Genomic DNA, 18936 nt, shown 5'->3' with positions numbered 1-18936 from the left:
CTATGAGGTATTCTTGTTTGGTCACTTAGACACACAAAATATTTTATTTTATTTTTTTTAATAATAATAATATTAAAAAATTATCTTCTCTTTATATATTTTCTTTTGTGTGTTTGTGTGTGTCTGAATAATTTATATAAATTCAACCACACATAAATTATTTAGACATATATAAAAGGGAGAAGAAAATAATTTTTTAATATTATTATTGAATTAACCGAACTAGACACCTTTAAAGTTAGGTGAGAATGTATTTTATAAAAAATTGTCTAAGAATCCAATGTGTACTTTTCTAAAGCAAAAATCATTAGCCTAAGTAAAACAAAAGAAAAAGGCACTAGCCGTTAGCGCCTGACTAGTTTCAAATTCGAAACCCAAATCACCATCTCCACACTCCACCTCTTTTATTCACCACTCTCCCAATTTCTTCACCTCTCAAAACAAAACCAATTACAAATCAACCAAATGCAAATGCAAACACCCACTACCATAGCACCGAAAGTCCGGCCACGATCTGGCCGGACACCACTTCAGCCTAAAAACACTCCTGCTGCTCTCACTCTTCTCCTTCCTGCAAAGCCCAAGCCCAAGCCCGATCAATCATGCTTCGAGATCACACTGATCCAGGACACCGACAAGGAGAACCGTGATATCGTCGCGACTCCTCCTCTGGAAACCTCGCTCGCCGAGGAGCTAAGCGCGATCAAGAAGAAGCTTGAAAGACTTAAAGCAGACAAGGAGAAGACGGAGAAAACGCTGAAAGAGAGAGAAGAAATGCTTGACATGAAGATGAAGGAGATGGAAGAGAGAGGCCAGATTCAGAAGAATCTCGAGATCCAAGTCGATCGATTGTTCCGATTGAAGGAACTCAAGTATCGATGCATGGTGCGCACATCAAAATATTTCGCAGTTCAATTCGTTTCTAATTTCGATTTCGATTTCTCAATGTTGATTTTAAATTTTTTTTTATTGGAACAGAGAGTTTCTCCGATTCGAACATTACGAGAGAAGGAACATGAAAAGATTGTCAACGAAGCACCATCGCCATCGGAGGTATGTTATGTGCTAATTTAGAAATTAATTTTGCAATTTTACATTAACAGATTGATCGATTGTGAATTGAAATTGAGAAATGTACCTTTGTTTTGTTGTTGAGAAGGTGAAAACAGAGGAAACGGTGGCGTCTGAATCGGAATCGGAATCGGAATCTGTTAGAGGAGAATGTGAAGTAGTTGAAAGTCCTGGTTCAGCTTGTTCACAAACACATACTACACAAAAAATCTGATAATTAAGCAATACTATTTTGGGGAAGTTTTCTATACATAATTTTCTCGTTATGCCTTTCATTCCCCGTTACTTTGAATTTCATACTGTTTTTTAATAGTTATTGTAATTTGTAACATTTTAAGAATGAAAGTGGTTCACACTGAGTTTTATATTCAGCTTTGGTATTCTGTTGATTTCAACATTTCTCTTATGAAAGTAAACATAAAACTCCACTTTGTTGGTTTGAATAAAAAAAATGCTAGTACTTAAACTAGAGATTGTTGACAATGCTATTTAGAATATTAATTAGATATTTGGTATCATTATAAGGTATATCTTTTACAAAATTACGGTGGTTTACGGCAATTCTGACAACTCTACAATGTTATCAAACATTGGCTAAATCATTGTTTGGTAGATTGTCCAATTGAGCAATCTCGTCTCCCAATATATATTGTACCCTCATATGTGAATCTATACTTTCTAACTTCTCATTGGTTGCACGTTTACATTTATTAAAAACAAACACTCACTAAGATGATCCAGAAAAGATAAGAGAAAGGTGAAGAAGTTGACGTATTTATTGGACCTTGCGAGATCTTAGAGAAGCTTGAAGATTGTTTCTATTGAAAATATGCGCATGACATAAATCATATAGTAGAATCGAACATCGTTCAATTGAACGAAAACCTTACTATCAAGGATTAAAGTATTATGTGGGAGTTAGAAGACAACAATAATTTTAATGACGAAATTTCTTTTAGGAGGAATAAGAAGAGCTTCACTTTTAGCTCCTATTTTTATGTCATGTATGCTATTTGTTAATTTTTGAATTCTTAGATATGATATAAGATATTTAAATTTTTTAATCAATTAAGAAATTATGTTAATCGATTAAACCGTGATTACGTAAGTATTCTTACAGTTTTTCTTCTGATGATCGGTTAAGTAGTTTAATTGGTTATCATAAATATGATATTTGGGAGGCATTAGGACCATTCTTTGCCTTACCCTCGAGTATCCAAACACCCACAACTCTCGTTACTCGTCCGTTTCAATTTTCAAATTTTGCATGCTGCTTTGGATCCAAGAGAATGTCAAAAAATTTATATCAACATTTATTTGTTGTTTCAAATTTAAAATTTTCCTTGTTCTAAAGGTCTTGGGCAGCGAGGAATGTATTTCTTTTTAGTTTTTCGATATCAATCGTGTTTTTCTAATCAAAATGCGAAGTGAATTAGACTCGTATTAATTATGTTAAATTGAATATATATTTGAATAGAAGTGTCTCAAAGTTTTTAAATGTTATTCAATTATAATTAATTATTTAATAATATTGTAGGAATAACTATATATATATTTTGAATTGATTTGATGATAAAAGACATATGTAACAATTAGTGGATTCAATCTTTATCCTTAAGAGCTTATAAGCAAGTAAGTTTTTTTCCCTCCTAAATCACATATTAGTCCACCAAAAATTCACATACTAATTTTATTTTTGTTACAACTCAGTACTCATTTGAAAAGATTCTGTTGAAAAGAGCACATGCTCATAATTTAATGTAATGATAATGCTAAAATTAATTTTTACAAAAAAACTGCATACTCATTTTTTGTTGTAACAACTCAAGTATTCATTTGAAAATATTTTCGGTTGAAAACAGCACATGCTCATAATTAAATGTAATGATAATGCTAAAATTAATCGTTGATGATATTCTTTATAGGAAAATGAATGATATAATGCTCATTAATTCTATAAAAAAAAGGCTTTAAAAACATGTTGCTAATTCATCCATTACGTTTGCACTATTTGAGAAGTTTGAATGAAAAATTAAACCAAATTGCAAATGTGAGAATGAATTAATATATACTAATTAATTAATAATATAATAAAGGGACTTTTAGAGATATTTAAAAATTATCATGTTTTAGTATTATCAAATTAAATCATCAATAGTTGAATGATATGTCATTTATAAATAAATTTGACTATATTTTAGATTTAACGCCACCAAATTTTAAGTTTTATCTTTTTGAGTCTATTTTGAAATAGTATTTTTTATTTTATTTTTGTGTTTTTAATTAAAACTAAAATTAAATTTTTTAATCATGAAAACAACTAATTTAATTACTGAAGTCAAAATTGAATACATTAATATACATAAAAATTTAATTTAAGTAATTTTAATAAATATTATAATATTGTCCACATTAACAAATAAAATAAAATAAAATTACTAGTCAAAATATTAATAGAAAACTCTTTTTTTATAATACAATAAAACTTATTATTTAATAATAATAGCGAAAGAGGTAGTAATGTAGTGGTAATATAGTCTGTTCCTGCTGCAATATTCAGTAGATTATCATTATTGAAATTGAAATTTATAATTGATTGTTTTTTTACATATATTCTGCTATTTATGTGAAATAAATATTAGAATTAATATTGTGTTTGGGTTGGAATAGGCGAGACCTTCCTCCACAAGATCTATAGTTTGTTTGATCTATTAAAAGTCTAATATCCATTTTATAAAAATACTAGGTTTAAACTTTTAAAGAAAATATTTATTTAAATAGATTAAATAAACTCTGAAATGATTATTAGGATAATTAACATTCTCAATATCCATACATATAATATTATTTAAAAGATGATAGACTCTACTTCAATTACGAACGATAGGAATAAATAAGATCAAACACTAATTTCTACAATGATCAATTGTAGATGTTAAAGTGAGATATAACTTCCATGAATTATGTCAACAACCATTTTAGAGCTAAATTCGTCAATAACAATTGACAGTCCAATTAAACAACAACTTGTTAGAGATAATTGCCAAAACTTCGGTCATTATAGCATTTAAAGAAATCAACTTTCTTAAGAATGCATCAAGAAATCTTTATATATGGTCACATTATTTTCTTATCTTATACTTTTATTATAAAATATTTTATTTAAAAAAATTGTTTTTCTACCCCGTGCAGGGCACATGCTCAACATCACTAGTTTTTATAACAAAAGACTCTTCGTTGGAGTTAGAATTTTGCTCTCACTCCATATCTACTATTCTCTTTCAAAATCATTCTACTATAAATTCAACGTTTATATTTTATTCATTTATTTTGTTAATAATTGTAATTGTTATATATATCAAGTTTGTTGCAAAAAAATGGAGAAAAAAATGAATGTTAAAGTTCAACGTATTTAACAAAATTCAAGTTTTTTTATTGGTGTGTTAGTCTTTTTAAATATAAGTGAAATACTATTTTTATACGTCTTAATATAAAATAGACTTAGACCAAAGTTTAAAATAAAGTATTTGATAGATAAATAAATTAGAGTCAAGTTTTAATTTTTTTTTAAGGAAACAAAACTCGATCCGATCCATTTATTCTCACCTCTATAATAAAATATAATTTAAATATTATATCATATAAAATTAAAATTTTAAAAATGTCATGTTAAATATTTAAAAAAATGCTTAATTTCATTAATATATTAACTTATTAATCTATTAAAAAATATGTCTAGATACTTTTTAAAATGTTAATATAAATTAAATTTTTAAATAGACTAATAGGTCGTGTTTGACTTTCATACTCTCATTAAAAAATATATTAAAATATTTTACTTTTTTCTTTTCTTTTCAAGAGGTCGCATCTTCGTCCTGCGTCCAAAGAAAAAAAAATTAGTACTGCAATAGGTTGCATCCTGGAGATGCGACCATGTACATGGTCTTCAAATTTATTTATTTTTAAATTTTGACAATTGAATAATTGTTAATTTAATAAATTCAAAATTCAAAATATTTAAAATAAAATACTATTAATAAAATCAAATAAAACACATTAAATTAAACAAACTTTACAAAAAAGGTCCTCGATCAAAGAGGCCTAAAAAAAATATAATCGAGACTTGAATCTACTAACAACTTGCTACTCAACTGCATGTGGATCTGGAAAAAAAAAACAATATGAAGGGTTAAGTTACAGAGACTTAGTGAGAAGACAACAACCACCACCAATTAGAAATGAAACACAAAAAGACACGAATAATTGTTTTACAATTTTGTGACAATTATACTAAACAATATTGGCAAAAATATAGATAAATCTAAAGTAAAATATATACCCGATAAAATCATTAAACTTATAATTTAGCCGTTATAGAAAAGTGAAATCACAATGAGCAACCAAAAAAGATCATAGAAAATCAAACAAGTAAAAATATAAAATTTTGAGAACCAAGAGGCGACTTCATTTCATTGATAGTATTTTCTATCTAAGTGTGATATTTCCCTTATGGGTGACTCTATCTAACGGATAGTCATCTTCTCTCAATTCTGCAATGCATCATCACACAACAATTAGAGAGCTTTCATCTCGTTGATAATCATATCCTCCTATGGATGACATCTCTCATAGGAGCATCTCCATCTAATGGTAACTCTCCTTAATCAAAATGATGTAACTATATGTACCTACCGCTGTTAACGATTTCTTAATTATAACAACGATTTCCAAAACACGTATTTAAAAATCATCTCTTATTTCATCGTAACTCATGGAAAACATATTCAACTGTATAACAATTCAATATTTAAATATTTTATAACTCATAAATAAATCAAACTACTAACATATTATATAACAAATACCATGAAAATAAATAAATGATGAAATTGAGAAAAAATCAATGGTTGTGTTCTCCAATTTTTTTAAATAATTACTTTAACCTAAAAACGAGTAAAATAATAATTATAAGATAATAAAAATATGACAATGATTGTCGTCTACTCACAACTATGGAAAATCGCATAAGTTTGTTCTCCAACAACTCCCAGAATAGCTGACATGACATAAGCTGACAAATCTGAGTATAAAAAATATTCTCAATACTTAAAAAAAATTATTCTAGAGTTTAGCTAACTAGAATTCATAAAAATCCTTTAGATCTACTTTAAACACAAAAATAAGATGTTTACACAAACTACATTTTTTATAGAGATTCATACTAGCATTAAAGTTGCGTATTTACCTCAAAGAGTCTCAATAGACACCTCTCAAATAATGATTACTCTTCTTCTTCCTTAACTAACTAACCCTAATCCCAAAATCCTTACCAAGAGTATTTGTAGGAGTATGAGAAGTTATGTTTTTGGGGATGTTAAATTCATTATAAGGATTGAGGATTTAAGTGTGCAATTGGTGTTGTGGAGTGAAAAGAAGCAAAGAGAAAAAGAAGGGAGAAAAAAAAAATGGAGAAGGTGGGTGTTGGTGTAAGGGGGAAAAAGATTGCCTACCTTTGTAGCGGGAACTGCACCATACATTTAAGGCAATCTCATGCGTTTGATTAATCTAACGCTCCAAAACAAGCCACACATTTATTATTTAAATTTTATTTATTTTAAAACAAAACTTAAAAACATGCCTTTGTGGCTTCACCATTTTATATTCGTCGTCGTCTCCCACACCTCCGTCGTCAAATGTACACCGTCGTGCGCCGCCATCAAAAGTTTCAAAAATAATCTGCATCAAATCAAATTGATAACTATAACACAACTCATAGCAATTCATAGTGTAGGTGGGCAACAGTTAACATATGGATGAAATTAGAGATTTTGAGGTTGCATATCTATTTTCAGTTTAAGTGTGCTTACGAGATATGTGTGCGATTCATTTGATTGACCATCGATGGCAGTGCATATGAGAAGATGGCGACACGCGGCAGTGGCGGTGTACAGGAGGTGTGGTGGACGACGACCACACGTGGGTCACACACGCACGATGTATTGCGTGAAGAAGAATCGTGAAATGTGTGAACTCAGTTGACTTTTGATGACGGCGCACGACGATGTACAGTTGACGACGAAGGTGTGGGAGATGACGACGAAATGGGTCACGCACATTATAGGAAAGAAGAATGTGAACGAGTGAAGCCACAAGACATGTTTTTAAGTTTTGTTTTAAAATAAATAAAATATAAATAATAAACACGTGACTTGTTTTGAAGCCTTAGATTAATCGAATACACGAGATTGCTTCAAAGGTATGGTGCAGTTCTTGCCATAAAGATAAGCAATCTTTTTCCGTGTAGGGGAGAGGAGGAAAAAAAATGAGAAATGAATAAATAAAGTGAAATAAAGTTGATTTAATTTTATATATTTATTATTAATATATATATATATATATATATATATATATATATATATATTAAAATGAAACGGTGCAGGTACATTGTATTTATTGTAAACTATAAATTTATAAGAAATAAAAATTAAAATCACTAAAGAACATGAGACATACACGTAGAAATAGGTAGGATGAGTTGAGTTTCTTTTAAATATATATCCTTTTTTAAAGTCCAAATCTTTTGGTCAATCTGATCTTATTTGATAGTCCACTTAAAATATATTTTACAATAAATATTTAAAAATATTAAAAAATTACAAGGCTTATATTCTTAAATTACTAGAAAAATAACATGTATATGATTTAATACAGTGTACAACAATGTAATATAATTATATTATAAATTTTGTTTAACTATTTTAAAAAAAATAACTTTTTAGGTGGTTTAAAATACAGATTTTTTATAATTAAGTAAGTTTCTAAAAAATTATAGATTTAATGTAGGCTAGTCCATATGTTTGTATCATAGTAGTATAATCCATTTCTATTTTCTTTATTTTCTTTGGTGACTTCCAACTATTTTTTATCGATTTTTATGTGAATTTTTAATTTAGTCTTATTACTCTATAAGTTTTTGAGCAATTTGAGAATTTTGTTGTTGTTAAATTGAAAAAGCTTGTAATTGAATTGATAATTTATAATTGCATTGTTGAACTAAAAAAAATATTTAATCAAGTCTATGGACTTATTACTAGGTTCCTCTAAACTTAAAAAAAATTATTTCTAATGAGATCCTTAAATTTGTAATTAGTTCCCTTAATATAGGACAAACTATATTAAGAATTCAACAGCAAATTACTTTAAAATATTTTTTTTAACAATTACTTCAAAATTTAACCATCAAATTTTTGGTTCGGATATAACTATTTTGTTTTATTACAAAAGAAAATTATTTTTTATTACAAAATGATTTGGTTTTTTTTTTTTGTTAAAAAGGGTCGAATAACTATAAAGCGGTAGTGGGCCAAAATAACTAAGCCCAACATTGATAGGCTTTATAAACAACATATACACTCATTTTCCCATTACGCGTTCCACACAAGGTACGTTTTTATTTTACGATGCGTCCGTTATTTCAATTTCAATGGCAGTTTCTTTTTCTTCAAGAAAATATTGAAACTTGTGTGAAACGTACTTGTCCCACACTGTTGCAAGACTCTGTTTGCATTCATTCATTTTGCGAAACCATTTTCTCATTCTTGATTTCAATCTTCTGCTTTGATTGATGAAACATGTTCTGTCTCTGAAAACCCTATTTGGTACCAAGGTTTTGAAATACACTTTTTACGTTGTTACACGATTTTGGAATTTCATTTCAACAAATTCTGTCCCGTCTGGTTTATAATTGGAATATCCATTTTCTCATTCTTGATTGTTCAAGAACATTCAATCTTCTGCTTAAGAAAAATAAACGAGATGAAATCTTTTTTCAAAAAGGCTGTGGAGTACACGACCCATAACCCTAGCCTTCTTGAACGTTTTTGTCCCGCAATGTTCGAACTCTGTTTTGCATCAATTTTTGAAAAACTTCTTTTTCGTTAATTATGGTAAATTTGGAATTTACTTTGCAAAGTATTTGAATTCACACCTGTTGGGATATACATATTTTCTCATTCTTGATTAGCCAAGAATGTTCAATTATCTGCTCGAGAAAAAAGACCCTTAATTGAACAAAACATTTTATGTGCCAAGACCCAACTACGTACCAATATTTTGGAAGAGATTTTTATCTCATTCTTGAATTATTCAAGAACATTCAATTTTCTGCTTAAAAAAATATTAATTGAGCAAACATGTTATGTCCCAAGACCCTATTTGTTTCTGAGATTTCTAAAGAAAAAAACTTTTTGTTGTTACGATGATGATGGAGTTTTTATTTCATTCTTGAATTATTCAAGAGCATTCAATCTTCTGCTTAAGAAATAAAAGAACATTAATTGAGCAAACATGTTCTGTCCTAAGTCCCTATTTGTTTCCAAGATTTTGAAAGAAAAAACTTTTTACAGAAAAAAACTTTTTGTTTCTGAGATTTCTAAAGAAAAAAACTTTTTGTTGTTACGATGATGATGGAGTTTTTATTTCATTATTGAATTATTCAAGAGCATTCAATCTTCTGCTTAAGAAATAAAAGAACATTAATTGAGCAAACATGCTCTGTCCCAAGTCCCTATTTGTTTCCATGATTTTGAAAGAAAAAAACTTATTATGATGATGGAGTTTTTATCTCATTCTTGAATTATTCAAGAGCATTCAATCTTCTGCTGGAGAAATAAAGAACATTAATTGAGCAAACATGCTCTGTCCCAAGACCCTATTTGTTTCTAAAATTTTGAAAGAAAAATACTTTTTACTGTTGGTATGATGATGATGGAGTTTTTATCTCATTCTTGAATTATTCAAGAGCATTCAATCTTCTGCATGAGAAATAAAAGAACATTAATTGAGCAAACATGCTCTGTCCCAAGACCCTATTTGTTTCCAAGATTTTGAAAGAATTTTCTTTTACAGTTGTTATGATGATGGAGTTTTGCACAATTTTGGAATTTTAATTCCAAAAAATTTTCCCCGACAGGTTTAAAATTGAGATATCTATTTTTTTCTCAATTGAGATATCTCAGGTTTAAAATTTTTATTCAAGAGCATTCAATCTTCTGCTTGAGAAATAAAAGAACATTAATTGAGCAAACATGCTCTGTCCCAAGACCCTATTTTTTCCAAGATTTTGAAAGAAAATATTTTTTACAGTTGTTATGATGATGGAGTTTTGCACAATTTTGGAATTTTAATTCCAAAAAATTTGCCCCGACTGGTTTAAAATTGAGATATCTAGTTTTTGCTCATACTTGATTATTTGAGAACATTTAATCTTGGCTAAATAAAAAAGAATCTTCAATCTTCTGTTTCAAAAAAAGATAGCTCCTAAAGGGCATCGATGGATATAATTTGTTTCACAAATTTTGGAAGGGATGGAGTTTTTATCTCATTCTTGAATTATTCAAGAGCATTCAATCTTCTGCTGGAGAAATAAAGAACATTAATTGAGCAAACATGCTCTGTCCCAAGACCCTATTTGTTTCTAAAATTTTGAAAGAAAAATACTTTTTACTGTTGGTATGATGATGATGGAGTTTTTATCTCATTCTTGAATTATTCAAGAGCATTCAATCTTCTGCTGGAGAAATAAAGAACATTAATTGAGCAAACATGCTCTGTCCCAAGACCCTATTTGTTTCTAAAATTTTGAAAGAAAAATACTTTTTACTGTTGGTATGATGATGATGGAGTTTTTATCTCATTCTTGAATTATTCAAGAGCATTCAATCTTCTGCATGAGAAATAAAAGAACATTAATTGAGCAAACATGCTCTGTCCCAAGACCCTATTTGTTTCCAAGATTTTGAAAGAATTTTCTTTTACAGTTGTTATGATGATGGAGTTTTGCACAATTTTGGAATTTTAATTCCAAAAAATTTTCCCCGACAGGTTTAAAATTGAGATATCTATTTTTTTCTCATACTTGATTATTTGAGAACCTTGAATCTTGGCTAAATAAAAAAGAATCTTCAATCTTCTGTTTCAAAAAAAGATAGCTCCTAAAGGGCATCTATGGATATAATTTGTTTCACAAATTTTGAAAGGGACGGATGTCTTATGAACTCTTTATTCATAATGTAAGGAATCCAAGTTTGGTTGGTGAATGGATAAGTGAAATGAAATGTATTTTTTTCTTTCATTATCTAAAAATGGGGTGGTATACATGAACTTAATTACTCCAAATTCGACTGCAAGTTGGATATACTTTGTTGCATGATTTCTGTAAGGGATTGAATGTCTTTATGCCCCAAAAATGATAGATGTTACCTTAATGTGAAAGCTAGTTGTTGCTGTCTTAAAGCATGGATAGATAATTTGATATCTTGAACTTTAATGACTCTAGTCCCTTTGCAACTGTAACCTGACGTGATTTTGCAGATAAATACTGTATGAGTTGTGACCACTATTTGGGGGATTCAACAATTAACTTTTTTCTTAGTGCACATTTTAATTGGTTGTAGGCTCGATCTTAACTCTTATGACAGTTATATTTCTTGTGTTATCTAGCTAGTTGGTTTTGAAGGAGTAGTAGAGTTTGCTGTTTGGATTTTTGATTGTGCTGCTGTTCGTTTGTTGCTGAGACCAAAGGGAATGTTTTGTTTAATGAAATGGCATGCCTCAAATCTTAATTGCCAAAATGATTAATTTGTATTAATGTTTAATAGGTTATAATTAACTTTGATAGTTAGCAATTGCCATGGAAGTAGATTGAGGATCAGATATTTTCTCAGTTTTTATTTGAATTGGATAGTTAGTAATTGCCATGGAAGTAGATTGAGGATCAGATATTTTCTCTGTTTTTTATTTGAATTGGATGTCAAATCCTGGATTTTGGAAAGGGTTTTCATCATTATGGATTTTTGTCTTGTGAAGCACAAAACAAAAATGGCAGTACTTGTGAAATGGGCCTATGCTTTGAGCAATTCTCATTTGATTATGTGAGTATATACGCAGTGTTTAAAAAGATACATACAACTAATTAAAAGCCTCTTTTTTACAGGACAACTGCTTAAAAGCTGAAGATAATATTAATATGACTTCAGCCTAATTTGTTACAGACTTATGAGCAAGTGGAATTACAATTACCTTTGTGGTTGTGGGTGTAATGCTAAGTAGTAATTGGCTGCATATTCTGAACCCAATTTCTGAATTTGATAATTTCTAGCTGTTAAGGGTTTAAATGTATTATTAGCATGAATGTCGCATACCAGCATCCTTAGCAGCAGCCAAACACCTTAATAACACCCCTCCAACCACAAACAAAAACACCCCATAACTATTCCCTACAAATTACAATCACATTATTAACTTCCAGTTGCTTAAGACATCACAATGCAGCGAAGTTTTCCAGGCCATACAATCTGAGACCAGATTTGGCCTAACCACCTGAGCAACACACGACAGAAAACACAGCACCAGGTATGGATTCATTGCTAACTCAGAACTAAAATCAGCAGCTAGCCTTATCCTCTGTATCTAAAGCTGGCTCCACCGCTGCAGTCATGACCTGTGACACCGACCCATTAACCTTTTATATTAATTACAACATCAGCTCCATATAGCTGCACAGTCTCACGTAGCTGTCTCTTCTACATGTTAGCCTAAGCCGTTGTTAAAATTGATCAAGTGTTTGATAAGAAAGCACTATTGTGTGGGAAACAAGTAGAATATAGCATTGCTATATCCATTACCAAATGCTATCTAAAAAAGAAGATATAGCATTGCTATTATGCTATATACCCTGTGAAAAGTTGTTTTGTACCGTATGTGATTGATCAGGTACCAGCAAGTGGCGAGCTCATTTTCTTGCTGGTTTAGTCAGTCTATTATCATGACAGTTATAACAAAATTTTGATCTGTGTTGGTGGGGTTATTAAGAATTGGTGGATGGAGGTGTCTTTAGTCTACTTGTTATATTTTTGAATATATAGCCACTAGTAGAAAACACAACATTGGATGTTTTTGAATATATAGTTTCTATTTTTAAAGCCTTGATTATGAAGAGGACATATTATAGTATTAGCACCCTTTTATGATTTTTTTTTGCATAAAATTAATCAACTGTTAAGTAATTGGTATTTGGATATTTGCAGAAGATGCTGTAAGGTATTGTTGGCAATATTATAGAAGTAGAATTAGATGAGACCAGGTGAAGAAAGAGAAGGATAACTCTAGCCTTCTATCTTCTAACAACTCAGCTGATTAGATGCAAGTCTTGAATTTAGTGACTGAATACAAGTGAGCTCTTATAAGTTATAAGTAGGTACATACAACAATTGCAATTTGAGAATTGATCATGTAAGTGTTACAGCCTCCCGATTATGCAATATATTAACTTGTTGTGATGACAGTTCTTTTGGACAATTATTCCTATGTAGCATAAATGTTTCTTGCATATGTACATTCTGGTATTCATTTTGTGATTTCATACGATAACTTGTTGTGATGACAGTTCTTTTTAGATACTTCTTATAAATATCATATGATAATTAGGGATAGTTTGCTCAAAATACCAAACAAGCTTCAATTTTTACACCCACTTCATGGTTATATAAAAAAAATTGAGCAATTATTCACCCTCCTATAAGTTGCAAAACCATGTACTTAGATTTGGTTCCAAGAAACCATTTTTGAAGTGGGGTAAATGTGTTTAGCAGTACCCCTTTGGAGCTTGTTCCTGAATTTAATTAAGAAGATAATTTGGATTTTGAACTTCCTAGTAGCAATATTAGATTTACATTTAAGTTTTTTGTAACTTGATTTCTAGATAGTGAAATTGCCCGAAAATTTCCCCCTTCATCATCTATAATTGATTCTATTTTAAATGCGAATTAGTTCTATTTGATTCAGCTCCCGCACGTGAAGCTGAATTTTTATTATATTTTGCTATTTCATGCGGTTAAAGATTCATTTCAACTTATGCTTATGTACTGTGTGTGGTTAACTGTGAAGGATCTGTGTCAAAAGCCCATTGCAGTGATATATATAATATTAAGAGTCCTTTTCAGCTTGCTTGAATTAAAATTTCTAAGCAATTTCTTGATCATGAAATATATAATATGTTTAATTGCAAGTAATTGTTTTAGAGACAACAAAGAGATTGATGTTATCTATTTAAGCTGACTTTAAAATGAGGGATCATTCTTCAGCCTCACAAACACTTCCTATTTTTAACTGCAATTGTATGATGTGCATCCCATTTGAAATCATCATATCCATAGGTTCATTCTTCACTTAGCGTTTAAGACATAAAAGTGTCCTCTTATGCTTAAGACCAGTTTTAAAAATATAAATGTTTTTGAAAACTGATTTTTGTCAAAATCCAGTTTTTAATGCTTAAAATGGTTATGGACATAACTTATTTGTAACTAGTTTTGCAAAATATATTCGGTTATATGAATTGGTTGTAAAAATTGGGTATGATAAATAGTTTTTATATAAATTTGGATTGAATACGTGGATATGGTGATTATGAGTAATCCTATATCTATTGTGACTTTTGTGGCCGGCATGACACTCCTTGCGCTAAGTCGTGGCATTTTTATATATTATATAAAAATATTTGACCTTTTCGACGGAAGAAAAAGAAATAAAAGCTTGTTTTGAAGTGTTTTGGAATTCTTATAATCTTTGGCCTGTTGTAGATATATCAGATGTTTGTTTTTTTGGAATATTCTTTAATTAGTTTTGGTTAACTTTGCTAAATTTTGTAACATCGTATGAAAGTTCTTAGAATTTTTATCTGTATTTATTGTATAATTACTGGGAAAATTTACATTCTTTTATTAGTTTGGGTTTCGGATATATTCACTTTTATTTATTTATTTATGATACCATCTTTCAAATTTAAGAAAGAGATGTATACTGATTCCTTTAAGTCAGTGTCAAAATTGTCTACATAGCTTTGGATTTGAGAATGTAACTGTATTATGGTTTAGAATAGTTCAATTTCTCCTTTGATTATGTTTTAGCACACTAGGTATAGAAACTAGGGAATATAACAGGATATATGGAAAGACTAGACGAGATATGATTAGGAATGATAGCTTTAGAGAGGGAGTTGAATTAATGTTTATAGTAGAAAAGACGGTAGAAACTCGATTTAGTTGGTTTGGGCATGTGGAGAGGAGACATGTAGATACTGTAACAAGGAGAGTAGATCAAACGGAAGATAGTCAAATTAATGAAGGCAGATCTAGAGACTAATACGTTGGAAAGAAATATGTTATATGATAGAACGTTAACGCGTCGTTTGATACACGTAGTCGATCCTACCTAGTTTTAAAAGGCTTAATTGTTGTTGTTTAGTTTCATTTGTAGTTCTGAATGGAGGAAAAGAAAGCAATTGTTGTTGTTTAGTTTCATTTGTAGTTCTGAATGGAGGAAAAGAAAGCAATTGAATGATTCTATATTTTCCTTTTTGGTCTTTGGTCTTATATTGCTAATATTATCTTATTTTAAAAGTAAAGATTTCCAAGATTCAATTATGAGAAAATAAAAGATAATTTTGTGAAGAACTCTTTGAAAATAATAGTTAATTTTTTACTTACAAATTAAGGTTGCTAAATTTTTTACTTACAAATTAAGGTAAATTTTCAATGGTACTCTCTTATTTTGGCTCATGCAACTATTGATGTACGAATTTGTAATCATCATATCATTTGTGAAATCTTCACAATGTGCAGCCTGCTGCAATTCGAATGTCACCTAACCAGCTTTGTTTATCCACTTATTTTTCCCTAATGCCAAGGTATAACCATAACATAGTGCAGTTATGCCAATATGTCTTCATAACAACATAATGTCACCTAGCGACTATGCCTTCTACTAATTTTCTCTTTGCACGTGCTATTGGGACAAAATATCTGTCAGACCTCATTAAATTGATTGTATGTTATTTTCAGGTAGAGCAAAAATTAGACAACAAGGTATGTAAGTTAATAATGATTGTAATTGTTGATTGTAAACATTTTCATTTTATAAGTGATAAACATTTTGAACTCAAATTTGCTTCAAATTTTTAATTTGAGAATCATTTATCTCAAGTGCAGATTAAAATTTTTAAAAAAGTTACAAATCTCTCTTTTCTTGTGTGACTTTTATTTTCATTTCAATTGGCATCAAACTCGACCTCTAAGGGTGTGAGCACCTAACAAGTGCTAGAGGAAAAGATTCAGAAATAATTGATGTCTAAAGCAAAACTCATACCTGAAGGAGACTCTGCAAAAAGATCATCATACTTATGGAAAAGAAAAATGAAATTGTTCTTAAAATCTCAAGATAATGACATGTGGCCAATGGTTGAAAAAGGTAATTTTGTTCCAATAACATATCAGAATGATGTTGCCTCAGAAATAAAGGTAAAAAATGTGGACAAATGATGAAGAAGTTAAGGTATTTCTAAACTTCAAAGCTCAATTATAGATAAAATAAAAATTATGCCATGTGCTTTAAGTAGGTAAGAATATGATAGAATAGAAGAATGTGAGATTGCCAAATAAATTTGGGATGTCTTACAAAATCACCATGAAGGAAACAATGATGTCAAAGAAACAAGAAATAGACATTGGGGTAAGAATATTTGAAATGAATGAAGGAGAAACTATTGAGGAAATATATGCAAGGTTAACTATCATACTAAGAGTTGCACTCCCTTAGAAAGTACACAATAAATGAAAGAGAGAAAAATTCTTAGGCGTCTTCCAAAAATTTGGAGACCTATGGTTACAACAATAATTAAAACAAGAGACCTAAAATTACTAACAATCAAATGTCTGATTGTCGAAGGTCTGATTGGATCTCTAAAAGTGCATGAATCAATACTTGATGAAGATAAGCCAATATGATGGCAACTTGGGAAGATTATGAAGATTTAGACATAGAAGCAGATGAAGCCAATATGCACTTAATGGAAAATTCAGAAGATGATGAGGTAACTATATATAATTCATGCTCATTATGTGAACAAATGAAAAATGAATTTGATGGTCTTCTATATGACTTAAACTTTTTATCTAAAAAATGTTGTTCCTTAAAAGAACAACTTCACAAAATAAATGAGGAAAATGAGAAGCTTAGAATGTGAATGATAATCTAGGACTGCATGACTCTTATTACAAGATGTCTATAAAACAAAAAAACAAAAAATTTGAATACCAAAACTCTCTCCTAGAACATTCTGATGTTCTTATGGATTTTTTTTCTTTCTAAAAACAAAAATCAAAGAATTAAAAAACGATCTAATAGCTTTTTTAAATTCCATTGAAACATTCAAGTTGAAATATTTGACAAAGTTAGATTGAATTTTAATATTTCTCAAAAACAAAAAACTCCATAAATATATATGATTTTTTTAAAAGGAGATAAAGACGAGGAAAAAATGTTCCTACTATGATGAATATAGTTATATTGAACCTGCTTGCTTTTACGAGAACTGAACATTACGATCATTTCAGACCAGCATGTTCTTACAAGGTAAAAAATGAGAAAGAAAGGCAGATATGTTCATATTGCGGTACACTTGGACATTCAGAAAAATCATGCTATCTAAAAGAAAAAAATCCATGAAAAGAAAAACATTAACTCTTAAGGACCAAAACTATAATGGATATCTAAGAAGTCATTAACTCCTAATATAGGTATACTCTCAAGCCGTAAAGAAAAAATTATGCTACTTAGACAGTGGTTGCTCAAGACATATGATTAGAGAGATAAGAAAATCTTTCTCTCATTCCAAAAAAATGATAAAGGATATGTCACTTTTGGAAACAATGATAAAGCACAAATCAAGAAACATGTATCATAGGTAAAGATAATTCTACAAAATTGAAGATGTTCAATATGTTTGGAAGAAAAAAACTTTTTTTTTATACCTAGATGAACTACCATCATAATCTTGTTTTATGTCTATTGAAAAAGATAAATGAATTTGACATAAACGAACTGGTCATGTAAGTTTGATCTTGTGAGAGGTTTTCCAAAAATAAACTTTGAAAAAAATAAAGTTTGTGAAGCCTCTGTAAATGGAAGACAAGTAGAAAATAGTTTAAAGATGACTTGTTTGAAGCATTCCAAAACATTTGCAAAAGAGTTTAGAATGAGAAAAGTTCAAATATCACCTTGTTAGAAGTGATCACAGAGGATCATCAAATAAACCACCTTACTTTGATGATACATGCAACTACTTTTGAAAAAGTTAGATTTAACTATTCCTTAAAACACAAGATACATGAATGTCGCGCATCATAACGAATTGGAACTTTGTGCCAAGAGTTGATCAAAGTGATTCAACGTTTGTTGAACATAATGAAACAAATTGGAGAACATAAGACAAAGCTAAGGTTCTTCTAAATTCTAAAGCTCAATTATTTTTGTCTTGTGCTTTAAGTAAGGAAGGAATAGATGATGAATGTGATATGGAAAAAAAGAGTATGGGATACATTACAAACCCATCACGAAGGAACAAGCAATGTCAAAGAAATAAGAATTGATATTGGTGTACGAAAGTTTGAACTATTAGAGATGAATGAATGATAAGCAATTGATGAAATGTATCCAAGATTTACAACCATAGTGAATGAAATACACTATCTTGGTAAGGCATACTCAATCCAAGATACAATATGAAAAATTCTGATATGTCTCCCAATCATATGGAGACCAATAGTCATAAACCATAAGTCAAGCCAAGAACTTATTGGAATTTTAAGAGCACATGAAGTACTACTGCAAGAGGATAAACCAACAAAGAAAAACATAATATTAGCTTGAAAAGCCTCTCAAAATCTTCAAGAGAGCACATCTTCACAACAAGAAGTAGTTCTTTTGACAAGAAAAATTCAAAGAATGATGAGAAGAGATCAAATCGAAAGA

General features: G+C 29.7%; 1 protein-coding gene and 1 long non-coding RNA gene across 2 annotated transcripts; both read left to right on the top strand.

Annotated features, from left to right (window-relative positions):
- The first annotated feature begins 354 nt into the window (after positions 1–354).
- On the top strand, positions 355–1442 carry LOC101500924 (uncharacterized). The gene is made up of 3 exons (XM_004492512.4): positions 355–885; positions 979–1053; positions 1160–1442. The coding sequence occupies exons 1-3, from the start codon at positions 466–468 to the stop codon at positions 1283–1285; spliced, it is 621 nt and encodes a 206-aa protein (XP_004492569.1). The 5' UTR covers positions 355–465; the 3' UTR covers positions 1286–1442.
- Positions 1443–8512: 7070 nt separating this feature from the next.
- LOC113785705 (uncharacterized) lies at positions 8513–13525 on the top strand. Its single transcript, XR_003471821.2, has 2 exons — positions 8513–12483; positions 13158–13525. It is a non-coding gene; the product is annotated as an uncharacterized lncRNA (long non-coding RNA).
- The last annotated feature ends 5411 nt before the right edge of the window (positions 13526–18936 follow it).

The sequence above is a fragment of the Cicer arietinum genome, chromosome 3, assembly GCF_000331145.2.
Source record: "Cicer arietinum cultivar CDC Frontier isolate Library 1 chromosome 3, Cicar.CDCFrontier_v2.0, whole genome shotgun sequence".
Classification (NCBI taxonomy): domain Eukaryota; kingdom Viridiplantae; phylum Streptophyta; class Magnoliopsida; order Fabales; family Fabaceae; genus Cicer; species Cicer arietinum.
The sequence above is the reverse complement of the archived record's forward strand: the minus strand, read 5'-3'. Positions and strand labels throughout refer to the sequence as shown.

Coding starts and splice junctions, on each gene's coding strand:
- LOC101500924 (XM_004492512.4), top strand. CDS start 466: ATGCAAATGCAAACACCCACTACCATAGCACCGAAAGTCCGGCCACGA. Junction 886..978: donor AACTCAAGTATCGATGCATG/GTGCGCACATCA, acceptor TTATTGGAACAG/AGAGTTTCTCCGATTCGAAC. Junction 1,054..1,159: donor AAGCACCATCGCCATCGGAG/GTATGTTATGTG, acceptor GTTGTTGAGAAG/GTGAAAACAGAGGAAACGGT.